Raw genomic sequence first — 17,401 nt, forward strand, 5'->3', positions numbered from 1 at the left:
ATCTAACATCTGTCCACAATACTATCATCTGCCTCTAACGAATGTTACCAGCATGAAGCACTAAAATTGAGTAACAGATCATCAGGTTTGACAAATTTTGAGCTTCTTTTTCTTTTTTTTTTTTTCTTGCCTTAAACTAGCACAGGGGAATTTATGTAATAATCATGAAAATACTAGATTTTAATCTCTCATTTCTCAAATCATCATTTTAGAATAACTCTCCAGAGAAGTTTTACAAAAACAAGTACACTTCCTGCTAAACTACAATGCTAATAAGGCAGTTCCTAAATTCTATTTAAATGAGGATTGGATTTTAGATAATTTATAACTACTCTATTACCAAAAGTAAACCCCTTGATATAAATAGATTATTAGGAGCTTTGCATATTACCTACAACATGTAAAAATATTTAAAATACAAGAATTTGGTGGAAAGGGTTTCATAAACAAGATTTTCAAACTATCAACATGACTGAAATCAGGAAAAATAAAAAAGAAATAGCCTCTATTTTTAACATATCCAATATATTTTTACACTGTAGCTGTTTAGAAAATCCATGGGAAATGTAGCTGTTATTCCTTTTATAAACCACAAGATGTCACTGCTACTCCATGAATAACAGCAGTAGTAAAAAAGTAAGAAGCAATATCTATTATATATTTAATTATTTTGGTAGAAATTTAGTTTTTTATTCTCCTTCATTTATCCTCCTCCTTCTCTGTCTAAGATTCATTTAACACTGTCTAATTTGTACCTAATGTCCTGGACTTTTTCTGTCTTTTATGATTTCTATCCCCAAAATCAATGTTTTCTCTAAACAAGCTAAAGATGTTTTAAGAAAAAAAAGTTTCATTCCAAATCTTAATAAAGTGGTTTGCTGATTCATCAAAAAGCAACTATTATATGGCAGACAGAATTGGACATATAAAGGCAAACTGAATATAAGTTCATGAAAAATAGTTTCACCAACTCATTAATCCTTCTTCTAAACTATCTCCTCACACCCAGACTTTGAGGGAAGATTCCATGAAGAATGAAACAATAAATGAAAATGTGACAGAAAGAAGAAAAAGAAAGAATTATTGGAGTCATTCCAAATATAAGACATAGAATAGGTAGAAAGCACAAAAGTAGAAGAGGGCTGCACATGATCACTAAAAATCAAATATCTCAGTTTGCCAATCTGGCAGGAACAGAAAGGATAGGAAAGATAGTAATGTGAAGCAAAGTTGGAAGAAAAGACTGGAGCCAAATAAAAGACTAAAAGTCAGCCCTATGTTCCTAATCCAAAGGCATCAATTTGAATCAGTAAAAGGGGGGAACTAGATATTAATTAGCTGATATAAAGAAGGGCAGGCTTCTGTCTTTCAAAGTCATTTATCAAAGGCATGAAAAAGAACCTCATGATTTGTTTTGCTTGACTACAAAGATTTTTTTCACCTTTTTTTTTCTGTTTGTTTTCTTTTGAAAGGAAAAATATAACATTCTACAATTTTAAAAAAGGTTAAAAAAAAAAAAAAAGAACCTCAAGATCTGTCAAACCTGATGATCTATTACTCAATTTTAGTGATAGCCTCTCATGATATCTTCATGCTGGTAACATTCCTCAGAGGCAGACGGTAGCACTATGGTTAGAGTTAAGTAAGAAATCAGTAAGACATTTGTGACTTGGGAGAAGTCCCTTGTTAACTTCAGTTTCCTTATTTGTAGAATGGAGATAAAATATCATCTAACTCATTAAGTTTTTGTGAGGATCAGACGAGGTATTTGCAAAAATATTCCACACAGGGCTGGGCACATGGTAATGCTATATAAATGCTTATCTCTTACTTTTCCTTCTTCTCTTCTCTCCTGGGTAAATTGCTCTTTTGAAAACCTCTTTCATCAGCTTCTGGGCTAGCTTCATGGTTTTGATGTAAGACCATAGTTTTCTATACCTTGAGCCTAGAATGCCTTCCTCCTCCCTCAACTTTCTCAGTATTGACTTCCCTGGTTTCCTCTTGTCTCAAATAAAATCCTATCTTTTACAGGACATCTTTCTCAAGCCCTCTTAATTCTAATACCTCCCCTCTCTTAAAATCCTAAACTTAGCTTGTTCTGTATGTATTGTTTTCATGTTACCTTCCCAGTATCAGAGTAAGCTCCTTGAGGGAAGGCACTATCTTTTGCCTCTTTTGCATCCCTAGCATTTAGTGTCTGGGTAAATATAAATGTTTACTAATTGATTTTTTTAGCTCAGCTGAAAACCTAATATAGGGTATTAATGTATGCTTAGATAAACAACAACAACAACAAAAAAACTGAAGCTGTCAATAAAATTAAAACAAAAAAACAACAGATGGGTAGGTAGATAACTAACCAAAGCCCAAACTATGGGACCAACAAGAGGTTGGTTCTGGAGCCTGTTATCTCCTGGGCTCTTAGTTCCAAGTGCCACTAGGATGACCCAACTAGTTAGGTGTGAGAGACATATATGTTCTCTTCTTACTGTGCCCTCCAGGAAATATAAGTGAAAAAGTGAAAATCAACTTCCAACAAGCTCAATTCTTAGGGCCACAGCTACTTCTCTTCTTAGCTGACTAAGGTCTGATTACTAGCAGGGCTGACCATTCAGCTTTTATAGTCTTGGTCACTCCTATTTGCCCATGCAAAATATATAAAGCAAATACCATGAACAACCCCATTCTTAGTTTCCATACATATACATATATATATATAGCTAGGCTAATCAAGATCTGAAAGAGTCACATCCTCACAATTAATTGTCTCTCATCTGCGTCTAACAACTTATACTTTCAGCAAGTGAACTAGGATGAGGAGGTTCAATAATTCAAAGAACCCAGATCAATTCCTCGATGCATTTGTAAAGTACTTTATAAATGTCAAATATTATGACTTCATACTACCTTGTTTCACATCCTCTTTTTAAAGTTTTAGCCAAATGTGAATCCAGTTTTCTTCTGTTTTTTTAATCTCTCATCACTATGTCTGAAAGTCAATTCCTTTCTTGTTGTTTTCTTTTATTTTGCTGAAATCCCACTCTTCCTATAAAATCCAATTCCCTGAAAATCAGTTATTCTGCTGCCTTAATGCAAAATCTCCTTCCGGCAAATTTCTCAAAGAATTTTGCTTGAGTTTCTATTTAACACTTAAATATGATAGAAAGGAAAGTGAAATAGATTTCCCTTTTTCTAAAGTTCCTTCACAAGAGGGTGGAGCTAGAGCTACTTTTATGTCATCAATATGTAACTTTGCCCTGAAACATAATGGAGATTTAATGCATGTTGCAGAGAAAAAAAAAAAAAACTATAGGCAAGACTATATCTAACTTAGAAATTTTAGAGGTAAAAACACTCAATACTTAAATTTCCTTAATTCATTTTCCTTAAAAAAAAAAAAAAAAACTGCCAAAATGTAGGAATGATTTTCTCATTTCAACAGTTTTTCATTTAATTGACCATTTAGGCAACAGTGGAAAAATAAATATATATTAACCTTCATATAAGATTTCAACTGGTCATTTTCAGCTTCTTTTTTCTGAATCTGGAGCTGCAGACGAGATTGAACCAATTTCACTGAATGTGAAAGCTGACTTGTTTTTAAGGTATTTTTCTAAGAAAAAGAATGGAAAAAACATGAGGCACGTTAATCTTTTGATAAGTACAAAAAGTTATTTTCATGTTTGTCCTGTGATCTCTATTTGGTTATAATCATCTCTAAATTAAATAAAAATGTCATGTCAAACTATGTAATGTTTTATTTCTAGTTTTTAAATGAGTCTTATATGTGATAGGAATTTTTTTTTTTTGGCTTCCTTATGTCATACTTCAAATCCTTAATTTATCTGTATAAAACTTTCCTTCCTTAGAATATAATCCTGGGCTATGCTAACATATAATTGGCAGATCACAAAATTATTTAAGTGTTCAATTAAATTTTAAACTCTGGAAAAAATTATTGTATAGTTCATAATTTGTAAATTTTATATGAAACATAAAATTTTGGTTTTGCATTAAACCTAAAGCATCCCCCAAAAAATATATTTAGGGGTAATGGCAATAGATAGCACAAGCAAGCTCTTAAAATTTCCAAAAAACAAGAGTTTAAAATATGCAAGCCATTCTTTCTAAGACTATTTGAGTATTTATATGGAGAGGGAAATGAGGAAGGGGAGAATTTTTTTTAATTAACTTCTAGGAGAGATAGGGGAGAGAAGTAACATAGTAGATAGAGAGCACTGGCCCTGGACTTAAAAGAAGTTGAGTTCAAATCTTAACTCAGACACTTGACAATTATTTGCTGTGTAATCCTGTGCCCCAAATGCCTTGCAAAATAATTATAATAATGTTTCCAGAAAAATCTGTAATTACTGGAATTTTATACCAAAACACACTTACTTTTTCTTTCTGAATAAAAGAAAAAAGTTCCTGGATATAGTTCTCCTTTTCCAGAACTTTATTTTTAAGAACCTAAAGTAAAAAAAAAAAAAAAATTAGAAATATTACACATAGAGTGATATTATATAAATTAAATATATAAATCAAATAATACACAAGGCAGCAAAATAATAGAGAGACAAAGAAGAGAAAAGAACTTACATTATTTTCGTTTTCATTATCAGCTAACTTGGCCTTCAATATGTCAATTGAACTGTTCACCTACAAATTCAAGACAATTATAAATAAAGAACAATAAAAATGTACACAAACAGTAGTAGAAAGTTGGCAACTAATTTAACAAATGATCATATACTCTCTTAGGGCTATTTGGTTGATTTTTAAATGTTTTCTCATCAACAAATCTATTTTTGACTAAATTATCTAAATATAGCTTCTTCCTGTTTCCAAATTATCCTGTTATTTTTTTAATGTTGCACATTTGATAATTTAATGTATATTTATAATAACATAACTGACATAATAATATATCTGATGTGTTTGAGACATGTGTGGCTGGTAAATATATATATATATATATAAAATAACCTGTATGTATTTACATAAAATATGAACACATTCACACATGCATCAACATGAGAATATATATGCATTATGTATGTATACAAATGTATTGTGCAATTATGCACATGCATGTATCCCTAGAAGACATAGGTGTAAATCTTGCTTCTGCCACATAATGACTAAGGACTCTGGGCAAGGGATCTACCCTAGCTGGGCCACAGGACACTCTAGGTTATAGAAAAGATATCATTGCTAGAGGGAGTTTTCTCTTATAGGAATTCCTTACAACTATAATGTGCTTTACAGAAATTTAGCTAATATGTAAAACTTTAAAGAAATCTCATCGGGATGATTTAACTGGCAAAGGACAATGAATTTTGATGTTCATTCCCTGAGGTTTTTTAGTGTTCCTACAATCACAGTTTTATAGGAAGTGATCCTCCCTCCAAAATAAAATAAAAATGAATTTCAAAGTGTAGCCATTGACCACTGACTGCTGGTTCTGAGATTGACTGCGACAACATTTCTATTAAATATAATTCTATAGGAGCACATTTTATTTTTACATTGTGATGTTTAATAGTTTAATACTCTGATTCAAATTATTCATTACCATACCAATAATCATTTTTATCTGTTCTGTGAAGCAGAATTTTTAAAATCTCTAGCCTCTGACTTGAAAATCTCTAGTTTCTAACTTGAAATTCATATTTTCCAGCAAGGAGAACAATGAAAATTATTCTTTAAATACAAATCAAACAAACAAAAAAAGATTTTCCATATTGTTCCATATTCTTCAGTCTAGCCATCTATGTTTAGAGCTATCTCTGATGACATAGTCCTCTTTGAAAATGAAGGACAAACAACAATCTCTGTGGGGACCCAACTGAACCCACACACAGCTTTGCACACTCTTTTCCTTCCTTCTTTCTTTCCTCCTTTCCTCCTTCCCTCCTTCCCTCTCTTTCTTCCTTTCTCTCTACATAGAGTATCATATTCTTACTCACAGCTACTCTTCCCAAAGTAATGTATTTTGGGGAGATTGCCTGAAACCTCTCAAAATATTGGGGGTTTAAGGGTTAGATTTCTTTCTTAAAGACTAGGCCCTAAATCCAAATCACTCTAGCTCTCATTTATTAGCCAACAATAGGTTGAAGGCAAATCCCACTTGATCATAATTTAAATCCAGATTGACTCAAGAGTAAAAGTGAATAGCAACTGTCACATCATTTGGCTAGAAACTCTAAGGGTTTTCCCTTCAGATGGATTTCTTTTTTGACTAAAAGGTCATTCTTTGCTTCAATTCTTACCAAGTCTAAATCACTGAACAGATGTTGCCTCAAGATAAAACCTCTGAAAGACTTTAGCTTAAAAAAGCCAAAGTCTCTTATTCCATCCAGAGCCATCCCCAATTGACTTGATCTACATCTTGCAACTTAACCCCAGAAGGCTCTGGAGGTAAAAGTGAAGTTGGTGACTTTGTATAGCCCACTTTCACTTAAATACAACTCACAAATTGGTATGGCATCATCTCCCTGAAGTCACTGCACTCCTCAAGAACGAAGGTCAAACAACAGCAACTTTATAATGAGTCTTTCTAAATAGATTATCTAAAACTAAAAATGTTGCATATCGTTTCTTAATTTGTCGAATTATCATGGTTCTCTGTGATAAGGTTATTAGCTAATAAATTATAATGCCACAAAGGCATTTAAAAATGTATGATTAGCACAGTTTTTACTAAAACATATTACTACTACTGACAGGGATGAACCCTGAAACTGTCCCCTTTGACTTTTGAGGGGAAGCAAGTGAACTCTGAAACTCTCCTCTGACAGAGACCCACTCTTCAGGACAGTGAAGTGGTTTATTAAGTTGATGATTAGCCCAGGGCCACTCCCCGTAGCTCAAATGTAAGTGGTCTCATTCAGTTGGAGATCTCGACCAGATATTTCTATTGAGTGGCTTGAAACTCCAAGATAGGTACTTTCTTTTGAATTGGAAATCTAAGTCTGAGGGCATTGACAAGCCTGAGTCTCAGATTGCCAAGAAAAGTCTATTCTGAACTCCAATTCTCTTCAGAAGTCGGAAGTAGGATTATGCTTCGCAAGGGACTGCTCCTCTTGGCACAGTTGCCTGCCAGGACTCTTGCCCACTGTGAAAACATTCTCTTCTTGTGATAACTTTTGTTATTTCTCTGACAGGAGCTCTTGCCATGAGGAATGTCTTTCGAGCAAAACTGGCTTCTCAGCCAACAATAAACTTCCCTTTTGCCATTCAGATTTTTCGTGTTCTTAAATTCTTTTCAAGTTGGACCTGCACTGACCAGAGGGGATTCCCACACCTCAATTCTCTACTACTAGAACCATATCATAGAACCATAGAACCTGGGTTTATTTATTTAAGGTTTCTTCCACAATCACTGCTTTGTTGCAGTTCTACCAAAAAAGCCCTTTTTTTTGGCATAAATCATTCAAAAAGCAATCATAAAGGAAAAGTGAACTTTGATAATTCCAAATTGAGAGCTGAAATGCTAAATTTAAGGAATAAAGGTAATGGACTAAAATATCAAACCTTCACCCAAACGCAAACTTGAATACTGAAAATTTGAGGATACTTAATTGTCAATGATATATAACATTCTAAATGTGAATAAATGTCATCTCTTTGGAAAATCCAGTTTTTCAAATCCCCAGAGAATTTAAAATGTTAAGTGCTACTTGCCAATTGCTAGCCAGACCAAAGAGTAATATAAAACATAAGACCTCTTGTCCTTAGTTCTTAATGTCATTATGTTTATGAGAAATTTTAAGATCTATTGCAAAATCAGAGGATTTATGAGCCCAGACTCCCCCCATATATAGCAAAACTGTATTTTGCTTTCCAGCAACCAGCTTAAATAATCAAAGAGAAAGTTCTTATGCATTGCAAAATAATTACCAAATTGGCTTTACTTTTTAAGAAAATGGTTACTTAAGAAAATGGTTACTATTCACATGAATTTTAACTTTTGAAAATGCAATTGGATTACTCACACTTTCACTATTAAACCCAGCAAGGAAGTCTTTAAATATTGGTATTAGTGACACTACAGAATTAGCTGCAATCTCAGTTTCCTGAAGTTTTCTCTCCAGTTCAGTCTGTTCATTTAGGGTATCTTGTTTCAGCCTACACACACACACACACACACACACACACACACACACCAAAAGAAAAAAAAAAAAGCTGAAGTTAATTTTTTTTTTCATGCTTTTCTCATTATGCTTTGAAAGGACAAATAAAGCCCTATCTTGGTACCTCTTTGGAGCATGGAGTGACTCTGGATCCTAAAAGGTTAAACCAGCAAAACATATTTCCCAGAAAGAAAAGGTTTGCTTAAGTATAAGCCTTATCTATGACATCCAAGGATCAACCTCAGTTAGACACAGAGTGAAGCTTTGGGGCACAGTGCCCAGCAGAAACAATAGAGCTGGTTTACCAAAAACTTGGGAGGGGGATGATAACTATAGTCTTCCTATGTACTTATTACACATATAACCAGGAGCAAATCCCTTATCGTCTCTAAACCTGTTTGTTTATATGGAAAAGGAAGATAAGAATAAAATATTTTCCCCTAACTTATCAGAGGACTTGAAGCAATACTTTTTCTTCCTTACTACACCACAAGTTTCTGGTCTCCATCTACAGGACAGCCATGCTAAATAAATCATCTACCTTCAAAGATCTGACATTTCAAAGAACAGAATTCCACACCACCCAAGTCTACTACCTCCAAGTGGAAGAGAGTATATGTCAGCAGAGAAAGAGCTAACAAGCTATACAAGGTTTTCATGTGGGTCCAGAGACAACCCATTATAGAGCCCTCATCTGAGGACCAGACTGACTATACCTGGAGCTCATCTTCAGAATGAATAATTTCATTTCAGCATGGTATGAGGAGCTAAAATCTGTATCAGCCTTTTTAAGAATCAAGGGTCATCTCTCTGCCAAAATGAATGAATCATGTAAAAAGGACCTGAATGGAGGGAGTTACTAATTATTCTTTATGAACTTATGATTATATTTATCTAAAGTACTCAGGCTTATATTTGTCAAAGCCAAATGCCTTTGCTATACAAATATTTTATGCGAGGTTTTTATTATTGTTTTTACAAAGTCTAATCCAATTCTGGCAAATGAAAATACACGTAATCTGATGATATGAATATGTGATTGTAAGAATAAAGTTGGAAGCTTCACTGGAAATATAGAAACAATTGTGGGAAAAATTAGAAGTTATATAAATTATATTTACATGTATAATTTATGTAACTTATATAAATTATAGATATTTAAGATTTTTCTATTAATTAACATACCAGTTTACTTCATTTTCACTTGTACTCCATGGTTGCTTATTTTCTTGTGTTTTACTTGGATAGTATAATGACAGTTCTTCAGGATGATTTTCCTGTTTTTCTGGCTTATCCATAAATCCAATAATAGAATCCAGATTGGCTTTGGGAGTTCCTTTTCCAGGCAAGCTGAAAACTTGGAAATATTTTATTTTTTAATTTTAGCCTTTCTTCAACTTTCAAGATGAACTTTTGACTTCTATCACTAACCTAGTCAGACCAAAGCAATATAAGTAATCCCTTATAAGAAGGTGATACAGTATAAAAAAAAGAACTGAAAGGCAGGTACTAAAACTTACTAGCTGTGGATGCTTGTGCAAGCCTTTATCTTTTCTATGCCTCTATTTGCTCACCTATAGATTAGGATATTTGTACTACTCTTTCAGAGTTGTGAAACCAGCATTCTGTAAACCTCAAAGCATTATATAGATCAGTTATTATGATTGTCCAACATTCCGTAACTTTAAGTAGATTTAAAATACTGTGATAAAAGCTATGTCAATGAATTTAATTAAAAAAAAAAAAAAAAACCTTCCAAAAAGAGCATAAGAATAACCATACTGGGATATTACCATATTATAGAATACAGAGAAACATAGCAAAACTTACATAGCCTGATGCAGAGTATCATAAACAGGAAAACAAATACACTAAGACTACAACAATGTAAATTAAAACAACAAAAACAATAAAATCAATACTGAACTCTGTAATTATAAGGATCACTTTTTTATTTTGAAAAACTTAAGAATGTACTTCCCTCCCTTCTTTGCATTTGGAACAATGTTGGACTAGGTTAACATCCTAGTTAATTTTGTTAAATTGCTTCCCATCTTTTTTCATTCTTTGTTCTAAGAGATGGTTCTGGGAGAAGAGGGATTAGGGATATATACTGAAAAAATGATACAAAAACAAAAGTTATAAATAAAAATTGTAAAAAAAAAATGAACCCTAAATGACTGGGTTTTTTTCTTTCTTGAGGTTTCAATCTATATCTTGAAGTGAAACAAAGAGGGCTATGACCCAAGGAGAAACTGACACATTTGATATTACCTCATTAGAATCAGGAATGCTATGTTTGATACCAGTGATCCCAAGTATTAACAGAAAAGGATACAACCAAAACACTGCATAGCTATAACAGCTAATAAGCCATTTAAATATATTTGTTTCTCCACATCAAGTTCCTAAAGAAATCTAAGGGAAAAGATCATTTGTTTTTGTCCTGCATGAACATAAGCACAAGCGGCCTAGAACACAGTCTGTAACATCTAATGGTTGTATTGTTGGACACACAGTGAACATTTAATAAAAATTTGATGTTTGGACTGATAGACAATCTGAAAGATAATGGTTCTGCTACATAATAGGATGTCAAGCTAGAGAATCTTTGAGAAAACTTCCAATTCTTAAAATTCTCAAATTCTAAGAAAATCTTCTGTACTCTTCTTCCTCTAAGAACAAAACAAAACAAAAAAACAAAAAACAATTTGCAAACTTACATGAAAAGGATTAGGATGAAATATCAGTTCTTGATTTCTGGAATGAGATAGATCACACTAGTCTGGTTGAAAGAGAGGTAATAGCATTCCAGCACCCTGCTCCTAGAGAAACTCTGAAGGAACTTCACTATTGTGTATACCGATCATAAAATCTAGATGAATCAGAGAATGTCAGAAATAGAAGGTAACAACAATGCCAAAAATTTACTTCACACTTTTAGATGGAAATTTCAGGAAACTAGAAGCTTTTCTCTCTCCTTAAGTGGAGTAATGTCTTCCAATCTAGCCTCTCTCTGATAAGTCAGTGTAGTACAATGGAAAAAGCACTAGAGTTAAAAAACAAAACAAAACAAAAAAAACAAAAAACAAAAAAAAACAACTTGTTCTAGTTCCAGCTTGGACATCTACTAACCTGATGAATAAAACTGAATTAAATACTTTCCTGAACCCATTTCTACACCTATAAAGTGAGGACAATACTTTGCTTTAAAGGGCTATTGTGAGGAGCAGATGAAATAGATCTTCAATATAATAAGGACTGAAACTCAGGTTTATTGAAGGCTGTCGGCCTCCACACTCAGTGACCCCAGACCACAGCTTTCTAAAGCTTGCCCCTATGCTTCCTGCTGAGCTGTTACTTCTTGTGGTTGTCAATGTGCCTAGAGCAAACAGGCTGTCTCCTGAACATTCCTTCATTCGGAAGGCCTCAATTAGGCTGTTTAAAATACTTGAAAAGTAAGTTTATTATAATTCTTAAGGCAAGAACAGTCCGTGAGGTCAAGAGGACAACAAGTGTAAGGTACCTACTTCTAGAATTTGTGACACACATTTTGGCAGCTTCCTAAGTGTCAAATACAGTCAATAGATGAGGGTGCCAGGTGTACACCCTCCAGATAAGTAAAGAATTTATTATGATTTCTGCTAACCATACTTTTCTTTCATGTGGAATTTAAGAAGCATTTTTATAGTAGGGAAAGAACAGAATTTGGGAATTCTGGAGAGGACTTGGTATAATCATTTCACTTGTCTAGTTATAAGTTTTTCTCTATGTGCCTTTTATCTACTGTTTCAATAGTATATTATAACTGCAACAAATAGTATTTTTATTTTTATCTTATAGATAGGGAAATAGGTTCACAGGAGATTAAGTGGCTTAAACCATAGTTATAAAACAAGTTATGGGGAATTCAAACCTAGATTTAAAGATTAGTGCCTCTCACTATATTACACTGGCTCTCCACAGTATAAAAACTAAAATATCAAAATTAAACATGTTTTATTGTTCATTACTTGTGACAAATACCAATACAAACAGGCACTAAGTCATTATTAACATGACATAATGGAGAGAACTGGCCAGAGATTCAGAGAGACCCATGTTTCTCCCTGATATATAATGGATGCGTAAGTGGCCAAGTCACATGATTTCCCAGGGTCCAAGGCAAGGATTGTTTTTCCTTTGTATTTTAAGTGCTTAGTGCAAAGCCCCTCACACAGCAAGTGTTTTAAGGATCAACAATATGAATGGGGCACTTAATAAATATTTGTTGATTGAATGACTTAAAAAGTGATTTTTTTTTTCAATAAAATATAGGCCAGGAAAAGAAGCAATATCAAGCAAATTCAAAAAAGTTCAACAAAGGCCAAAGCATGTTGTGAATTTTCCTTATTTAGTCCTTCTGTTTGTAACAAAATGGGAAGCCTTAGACTCTTCCATAGTAACCTCTCAAGCTGCACAGATGAAGCAGGACATAAGGGCTGAAATTGGGTGTGGGTGGAGGATGAGCCAGCACTCATGGGACTGGGGCCAGTGTTTGGGGGGATTCTTTGGGACTCAAGCAAGGTAGGCACTGTGGTCAGGAGTTTCTTCACTAGGGAGGTTCTGAATCAGAGAAATCACCAATCTAGCCCCTACCTCTTCTGCCTCTCATCACTCTGTGATGTAATGATCGTGTGATGACACCCAGGCTTGGAATCTTAGAGGAGATCCAAGATCAGGAGATTCTAACATTTTCCTGACTTTGGGCAATGCTGATAACTATAATAATAATAATAGCTAACACTAAGATATGCCTAGTTATAGATATAAAACTATAATAGCTAACATTTAGATATGCTCAGTTATAATAGGCATAACTATAACAGTTAACATTTAGATATACCTAATAAATTGGTATAGCTAATATATATATACATATATATATATGTATATATATATTAATAGTGATCATCATGCCGTAATCCCCTTGATCTTTAGGAGGTAAGGGTTGGAAAGGCCCTGATGTAAACTGTGTCCCCTTTAATCTTTGAGAGGAGAGCGATCCTGTCTCAAATGCTCCATCCTCTGGTAGGTGCCCCACCCTCCTGTTCATAGGGAAAACTCCCAGATAGTAGGTCTCCTATTGAATTGGAGATCTTGGCCTGGGGCATGATCACCACCCTCCATTGAAAGGTTCCTCAGCTCAGAGACCAAACAAACCAGATTTAACTGAAGGCCTGGCGCCCAGAGTTGCTTTTCAGTGTAAACCCATCTTTGCAAAAGTCCCAACACAAGTTTGCCTGTTGAGAAAGATCTTTCTCAGTGTAATAAACCCATTCTTGCCACAAATCTCGAGCCTGTATTCACTGGGGTTTGTAAATTCTTTCGCAAAGCCTGCAGACAGGCCAGGGGATCTCTCAACCCCCATTTCTCACACCTCGACAATCATATACTACAGAACAATCTGGATATACCTTATGACGGTAATGGCTCACATTTAAATGCCTACTACGTGCCAGGAACCGTGGTCAACTCTCAACAACTATTATCCTTGACCCTCACAATCCCGGGCAGTAGAGGCTACAATCCTCTTTTTACAAGAGTAAACAGACTCTTGTCAGGTGACTGGCTGGCTCAGTAACAAGGACAAGTTAAAAGCTGCATTGGAACGCAGGTCCTCCTAGCTCCGATCTTCCGGGGCTCTTCCTTTTGGGCCTGTGAATGGGACAGCTGGCCCTGGAGCCCTTTCCCCTTAGACCATACCCCAGTCCTCACATCTATTCTGAGGAAGGCCAGCACACTGGGGACGGGGCCCGGGGGAAGAGGTACCGCTTGGGGTCTGCTAGGTACTTCCCTGGGAAAGGAAGAGAGGATAGAGAAAACCACGCAAACGTCGGGCCGCCACGGGCATTTCCCTCCCAGGCCGCTGAGGGAGGAAAGGGGTCAGGAACTGAAACAAGCTCTGCGCGGCTCGATCTCGCCCCCACCCCACCCTCCCCCAGATATAAAATGGCGCTACGAACGTCAATACGCCGACGATAGCGTCAGTACGTCACGTCGCGTCGCCCGGGTATAAAAGGAAAGGCGGGCGAACAATTCCATCTGCTATGCCGTGGCTCTCTCAACTGACCGGCAGGGGGCTGTGGGAAGTGGGGAGTGAGGAGGGTTGGTGGGTGGGTGGCCCGGGGAGAAAAAAGCGTGTTCCTTGGATTCGCTAGCGGAAAAGTCACCTTTACCGGACAAAGTAGGAGGAACGCAAGCGGCGCTGGTGACCGAGGGGAAGCGGCTTCTTGGCAACCCCCAAGCCCCTCCTTTTCCGCTTTGCCTGTAGTCGCCTTAGCTCATTGGCTCGCCTTGGGAGTGAGCGGGCTCTTGGCGCCTCTCTGTTATTGGTATGCTTAGGGAAAGGGGCGGGACTAGGTGAAGCCGAGTGTCTGTCAAGATTACTCCACGTGAAGGAAGAGAAAAAGCCGGCTTGGGCTCTACCTATCACCTGACTTTGGAAGGCGGTATTGAACATCCCCCTAGTAATACGCTGCCTTGTCCTTGGGGAAAGGGAGGATAAACGAGGGTTAAAAAAAAAAAAAAAAGAAATATACATGATCGGAGCTTGCATTTCCTCCTGCTTCTCCAGCCCGACTGACTGGTCCAGCCCTGGATAAGAAAGGGGGAAGAGGTACTCTGATAAGGGCGCGGCCTCTTTTATATTCTTAAATCAGTTCTTTCCCTAACTTTGCCCAGAGGTTATGGATTGAGCCTCTTTGGTTGCTCCAGCTCTTGGGATGAGCCTGGCTCTCATATATTGATCCAAGATTTCAAAGAATCAAAGATCCGGGAACCTTCCCCCCAGCTTGTCTAGTTTAACTTCCTGGATTTCAGAGAAATGAAATAAGAAAACCGGTCAATTGTTTAAATGGTTCTGCCCGATTTGAAGGGACTCGGTGCTTAAGAATCCAGTCCTCTTGGGGCAGCTAGGTGGCGCAGTGAATGGAGCACCAACCCTGAAGTCAGGAGGACCTGAGTTCAAATATGATTTCAGACACTTAATACTTCCTAGTTGTGTGACTCTGGGCAAGTCATTTAACCCAATTGCCTCAGCCAAAAAAAAAAAAAAGAAAGAAAGAAATAAAGAAAAGAATCCAGCCTTCTCTCTGTTAAACTTTACAATCCTGCAATTATATCATTAATTAGTTCCTTGGGTCCTAGAAGGAAGACTGGAGAAGACGTAAGCGATAGAGACCCCCTCATTTAAGAGATGAGAAAATCCAGGCACATAAAAGTTTAAAAAACAGGTCGTGAAAGGAGAAGGGAATAAGAGTTTGTTGTTCTGTGCCTTTAAGCTCTTTACAAAATAGATTGATAGAGTTAGGTTTTATTTTTTCTCTCCTTTTAAACTTATTTTCAATATTCACCCTTGCAAAACATTGTGTTCCAAATTTTTTTCTCCTTATCTTTAGTAAGTAATCCAATATATGTTAAACATGTGCAGTTCAATGCATATTTACACAAATATGCTACACAAGAAAAATCAGGTAAAAAAAATGCAAGCAAACAACCACAAAAAAAAATGAAAATACTATGTTATAATCCACACTTAATCCCACAGTCTTCTCTCTGGATGCAGATGGCTCTCTTCATCATTGGAACTGGCCTGACTAACAGTCATTCATCATCGTATAATCTTCTTGTTGCTGTGTACAATGATCTTCTGGTTCTACGCACTTCACTTAATCCACACTTAATTATATAAGTCCAGGCCTCTGAAATTGTCTTGCTAATTGTTTCTTAGAGAACAATTCTATTATTCTGTTATATTCATATACCATAACTTATTCAGCCATTCCCCAACTAATGGACGTCCACTCAGTTTCCAGTTTCTTGCCACTACAAAAAGGGCTGCCACAAACATTTTTGGCACATGTAAGTCCTTTTCCCTTTTTTATGATCTCTTTGGGACATAGGCCCCGTCGAGACACTGCTGGATCAAAGCATATGCACAGTTTGGTATAGTTTCAAATTGCTCTCAGAATGGTTGAATCAGTTCACAACTCTACCAACAGTATTTTAGTGTCCCAATTTTCCCACATCCCCCGATATTCATCATTATCTTTTCCTGTCATCTTAGCCAATCTAAGAGGTGTGTAGTGGTATGAAAGTTAGTTTTAGAAGCAATATTCAACCAAGTGCCAGAAGGTCCTCTTGCTCAAAAAAGAGCATTTTCTGCTACACAATGGTATTTGTTTTTCCAATGTTGCAGTTATCGTTCATAATAGACATTCACAGTGGTTTCCCTCCTCCCCCTTTTCCTTGCTATATGCAGGAGAAATAAGTCATAATAGTGTATAGAAAATATACTTTTATGTTTTAAAAAGGCAATAATTCAATATAGACTGTATTGTAACTATATTGTAAATTTCCATTCATTTGATTAATGAAGAAAGCAAGTTACCTAGAAGTTTTGTGATCAGTCCTGTTCAATTCTCTGTGACCTCATTTGGAGTGGTCCTGGCAAAGACACTAGTCGGGTTTTCCCTTTTCTTCTCCAGCTCATTTTACAGATGAGGAACTGAGACAGACAAGGTAAAGTGACTTGCTCCAGGGTCACAGGTGTCTTAAGGTGAGATTTCAAGTGAAATTTTCCTAATTCCAAGGCCAGGAAGTAGATGGAGATTTGATAACTGACAACTAAATTGGTTCTTTGGAAAATTCTCTGTCAAAGGAATCCATAATTCAGGAAGCTATTATAAAATTCCAAATCCAAATTTGCTTCATTTTTAGCTGCAGCTTTTTACCTTGCTGGAGGCTGAAAGCTCTAGAAGACTTTACCTCTATTTACATAAAGTTATATAGCAAGTAAACTAATTTTGGTGATTGGTGTGTTGTCCCTTTTTTCTATTGAATTGGCAAGTAGGAAATACAACATACTGAAAAAATGAGCATTAGCAGGAGTTATTTAGAAGGCCTTGTTTCCATTAACTACTACTTACTGAAACTTTGGCAAGTTCCCTAGCCTCTTTGAGTCCCATTTTCCTTCTTGGTAAGAATGGGGATCTTGCCCTCTCAAGGATTGTGAAAGTAAGGTGAAAACAACTTTTTACAAATAGTTCTCTGGCTTATTTTCTCCTCCCTAAATAGTGAGATGAAGATAGAATGAGTAGAATTTTTTTTTTTTTTGGAAAAAAAATAATTTACATAGTAAATGTGCACATGAAATGCAGATTGATTGCACTAATGGGCACCTATGAAAAATGTGCACAGGGACAATTGTCCATATTTTGACAATG

At 35.9% G+C, this 17,401-nt stretch overlaps 1 protein-coding gene across 5 annotated transcripts in view; it reads right to left on the reverse strand.

Moving 5' to 3' along the window:
* The window catches only part of ODF2L (outer dense fiber of sperm tails 2 like), a 40,199-nt gene extending 23,971 nt beyond the window's left edge, over window positions 1-16,228 (reverse strand). For 3 of the 5 annotated variants that reach the window (XM_051999258.1, XM_051999257.1, XM_051999259.1), the window contains exons 1-6: window positions 10,859-12,958; window positions 9,321-9,492; window positions 7,998-8,130; window positions 4,600-4,659; window positions 4,399-4,470; window positions 3,497-3,613 (exon numbers count right to left, since the gene is read on the reverse strand). In XM_051999258.1, the coding sequence (XP_051855218.1) occupies window positions 3,497-3,613; window positions 4,399-4,470; window positions 4,600-4,659; window positions 7,998-8,130; window positions 9,321-9,433 (495 nt within the window). In that variant the 5' untranslated portion in view covers window positions 9,434-9,492; window positions 10,859-12,958. Of the gene's footprint in view, window positions 1-3,496; window positions 3,614-4,398; window positions 4,471-4,599; window positions 4,660-7,997; window positions 8,131-9,320; window positions 9,493-10,858; window positions 12,960-14,353 lie in introns of those variants that run through there. The other 2 variants (XM_051999256.1, XM_051999254.1) reach the window with 2 other exon arrangements.
* Between the last annotated feature and the right edge of the window lie 1,173 nt (window positions 16,229-17,401).

This window comes from Antechinus flavipes, chromosome 4 (assembly GCF_016432865.1).
Source record: "Antechinus flavipes isolate AdamAnt ecotype Samford, QLD, Australia chromosome 4, AdamAnt_v2, whole genome shotgun sequence".
Lineage (NCBI taxonomy): Eukaryota > Metazoa > Chordata > Mammalia > Dasyuromorphia > Dasyuridae > Antechinus > Antechinus flavipes.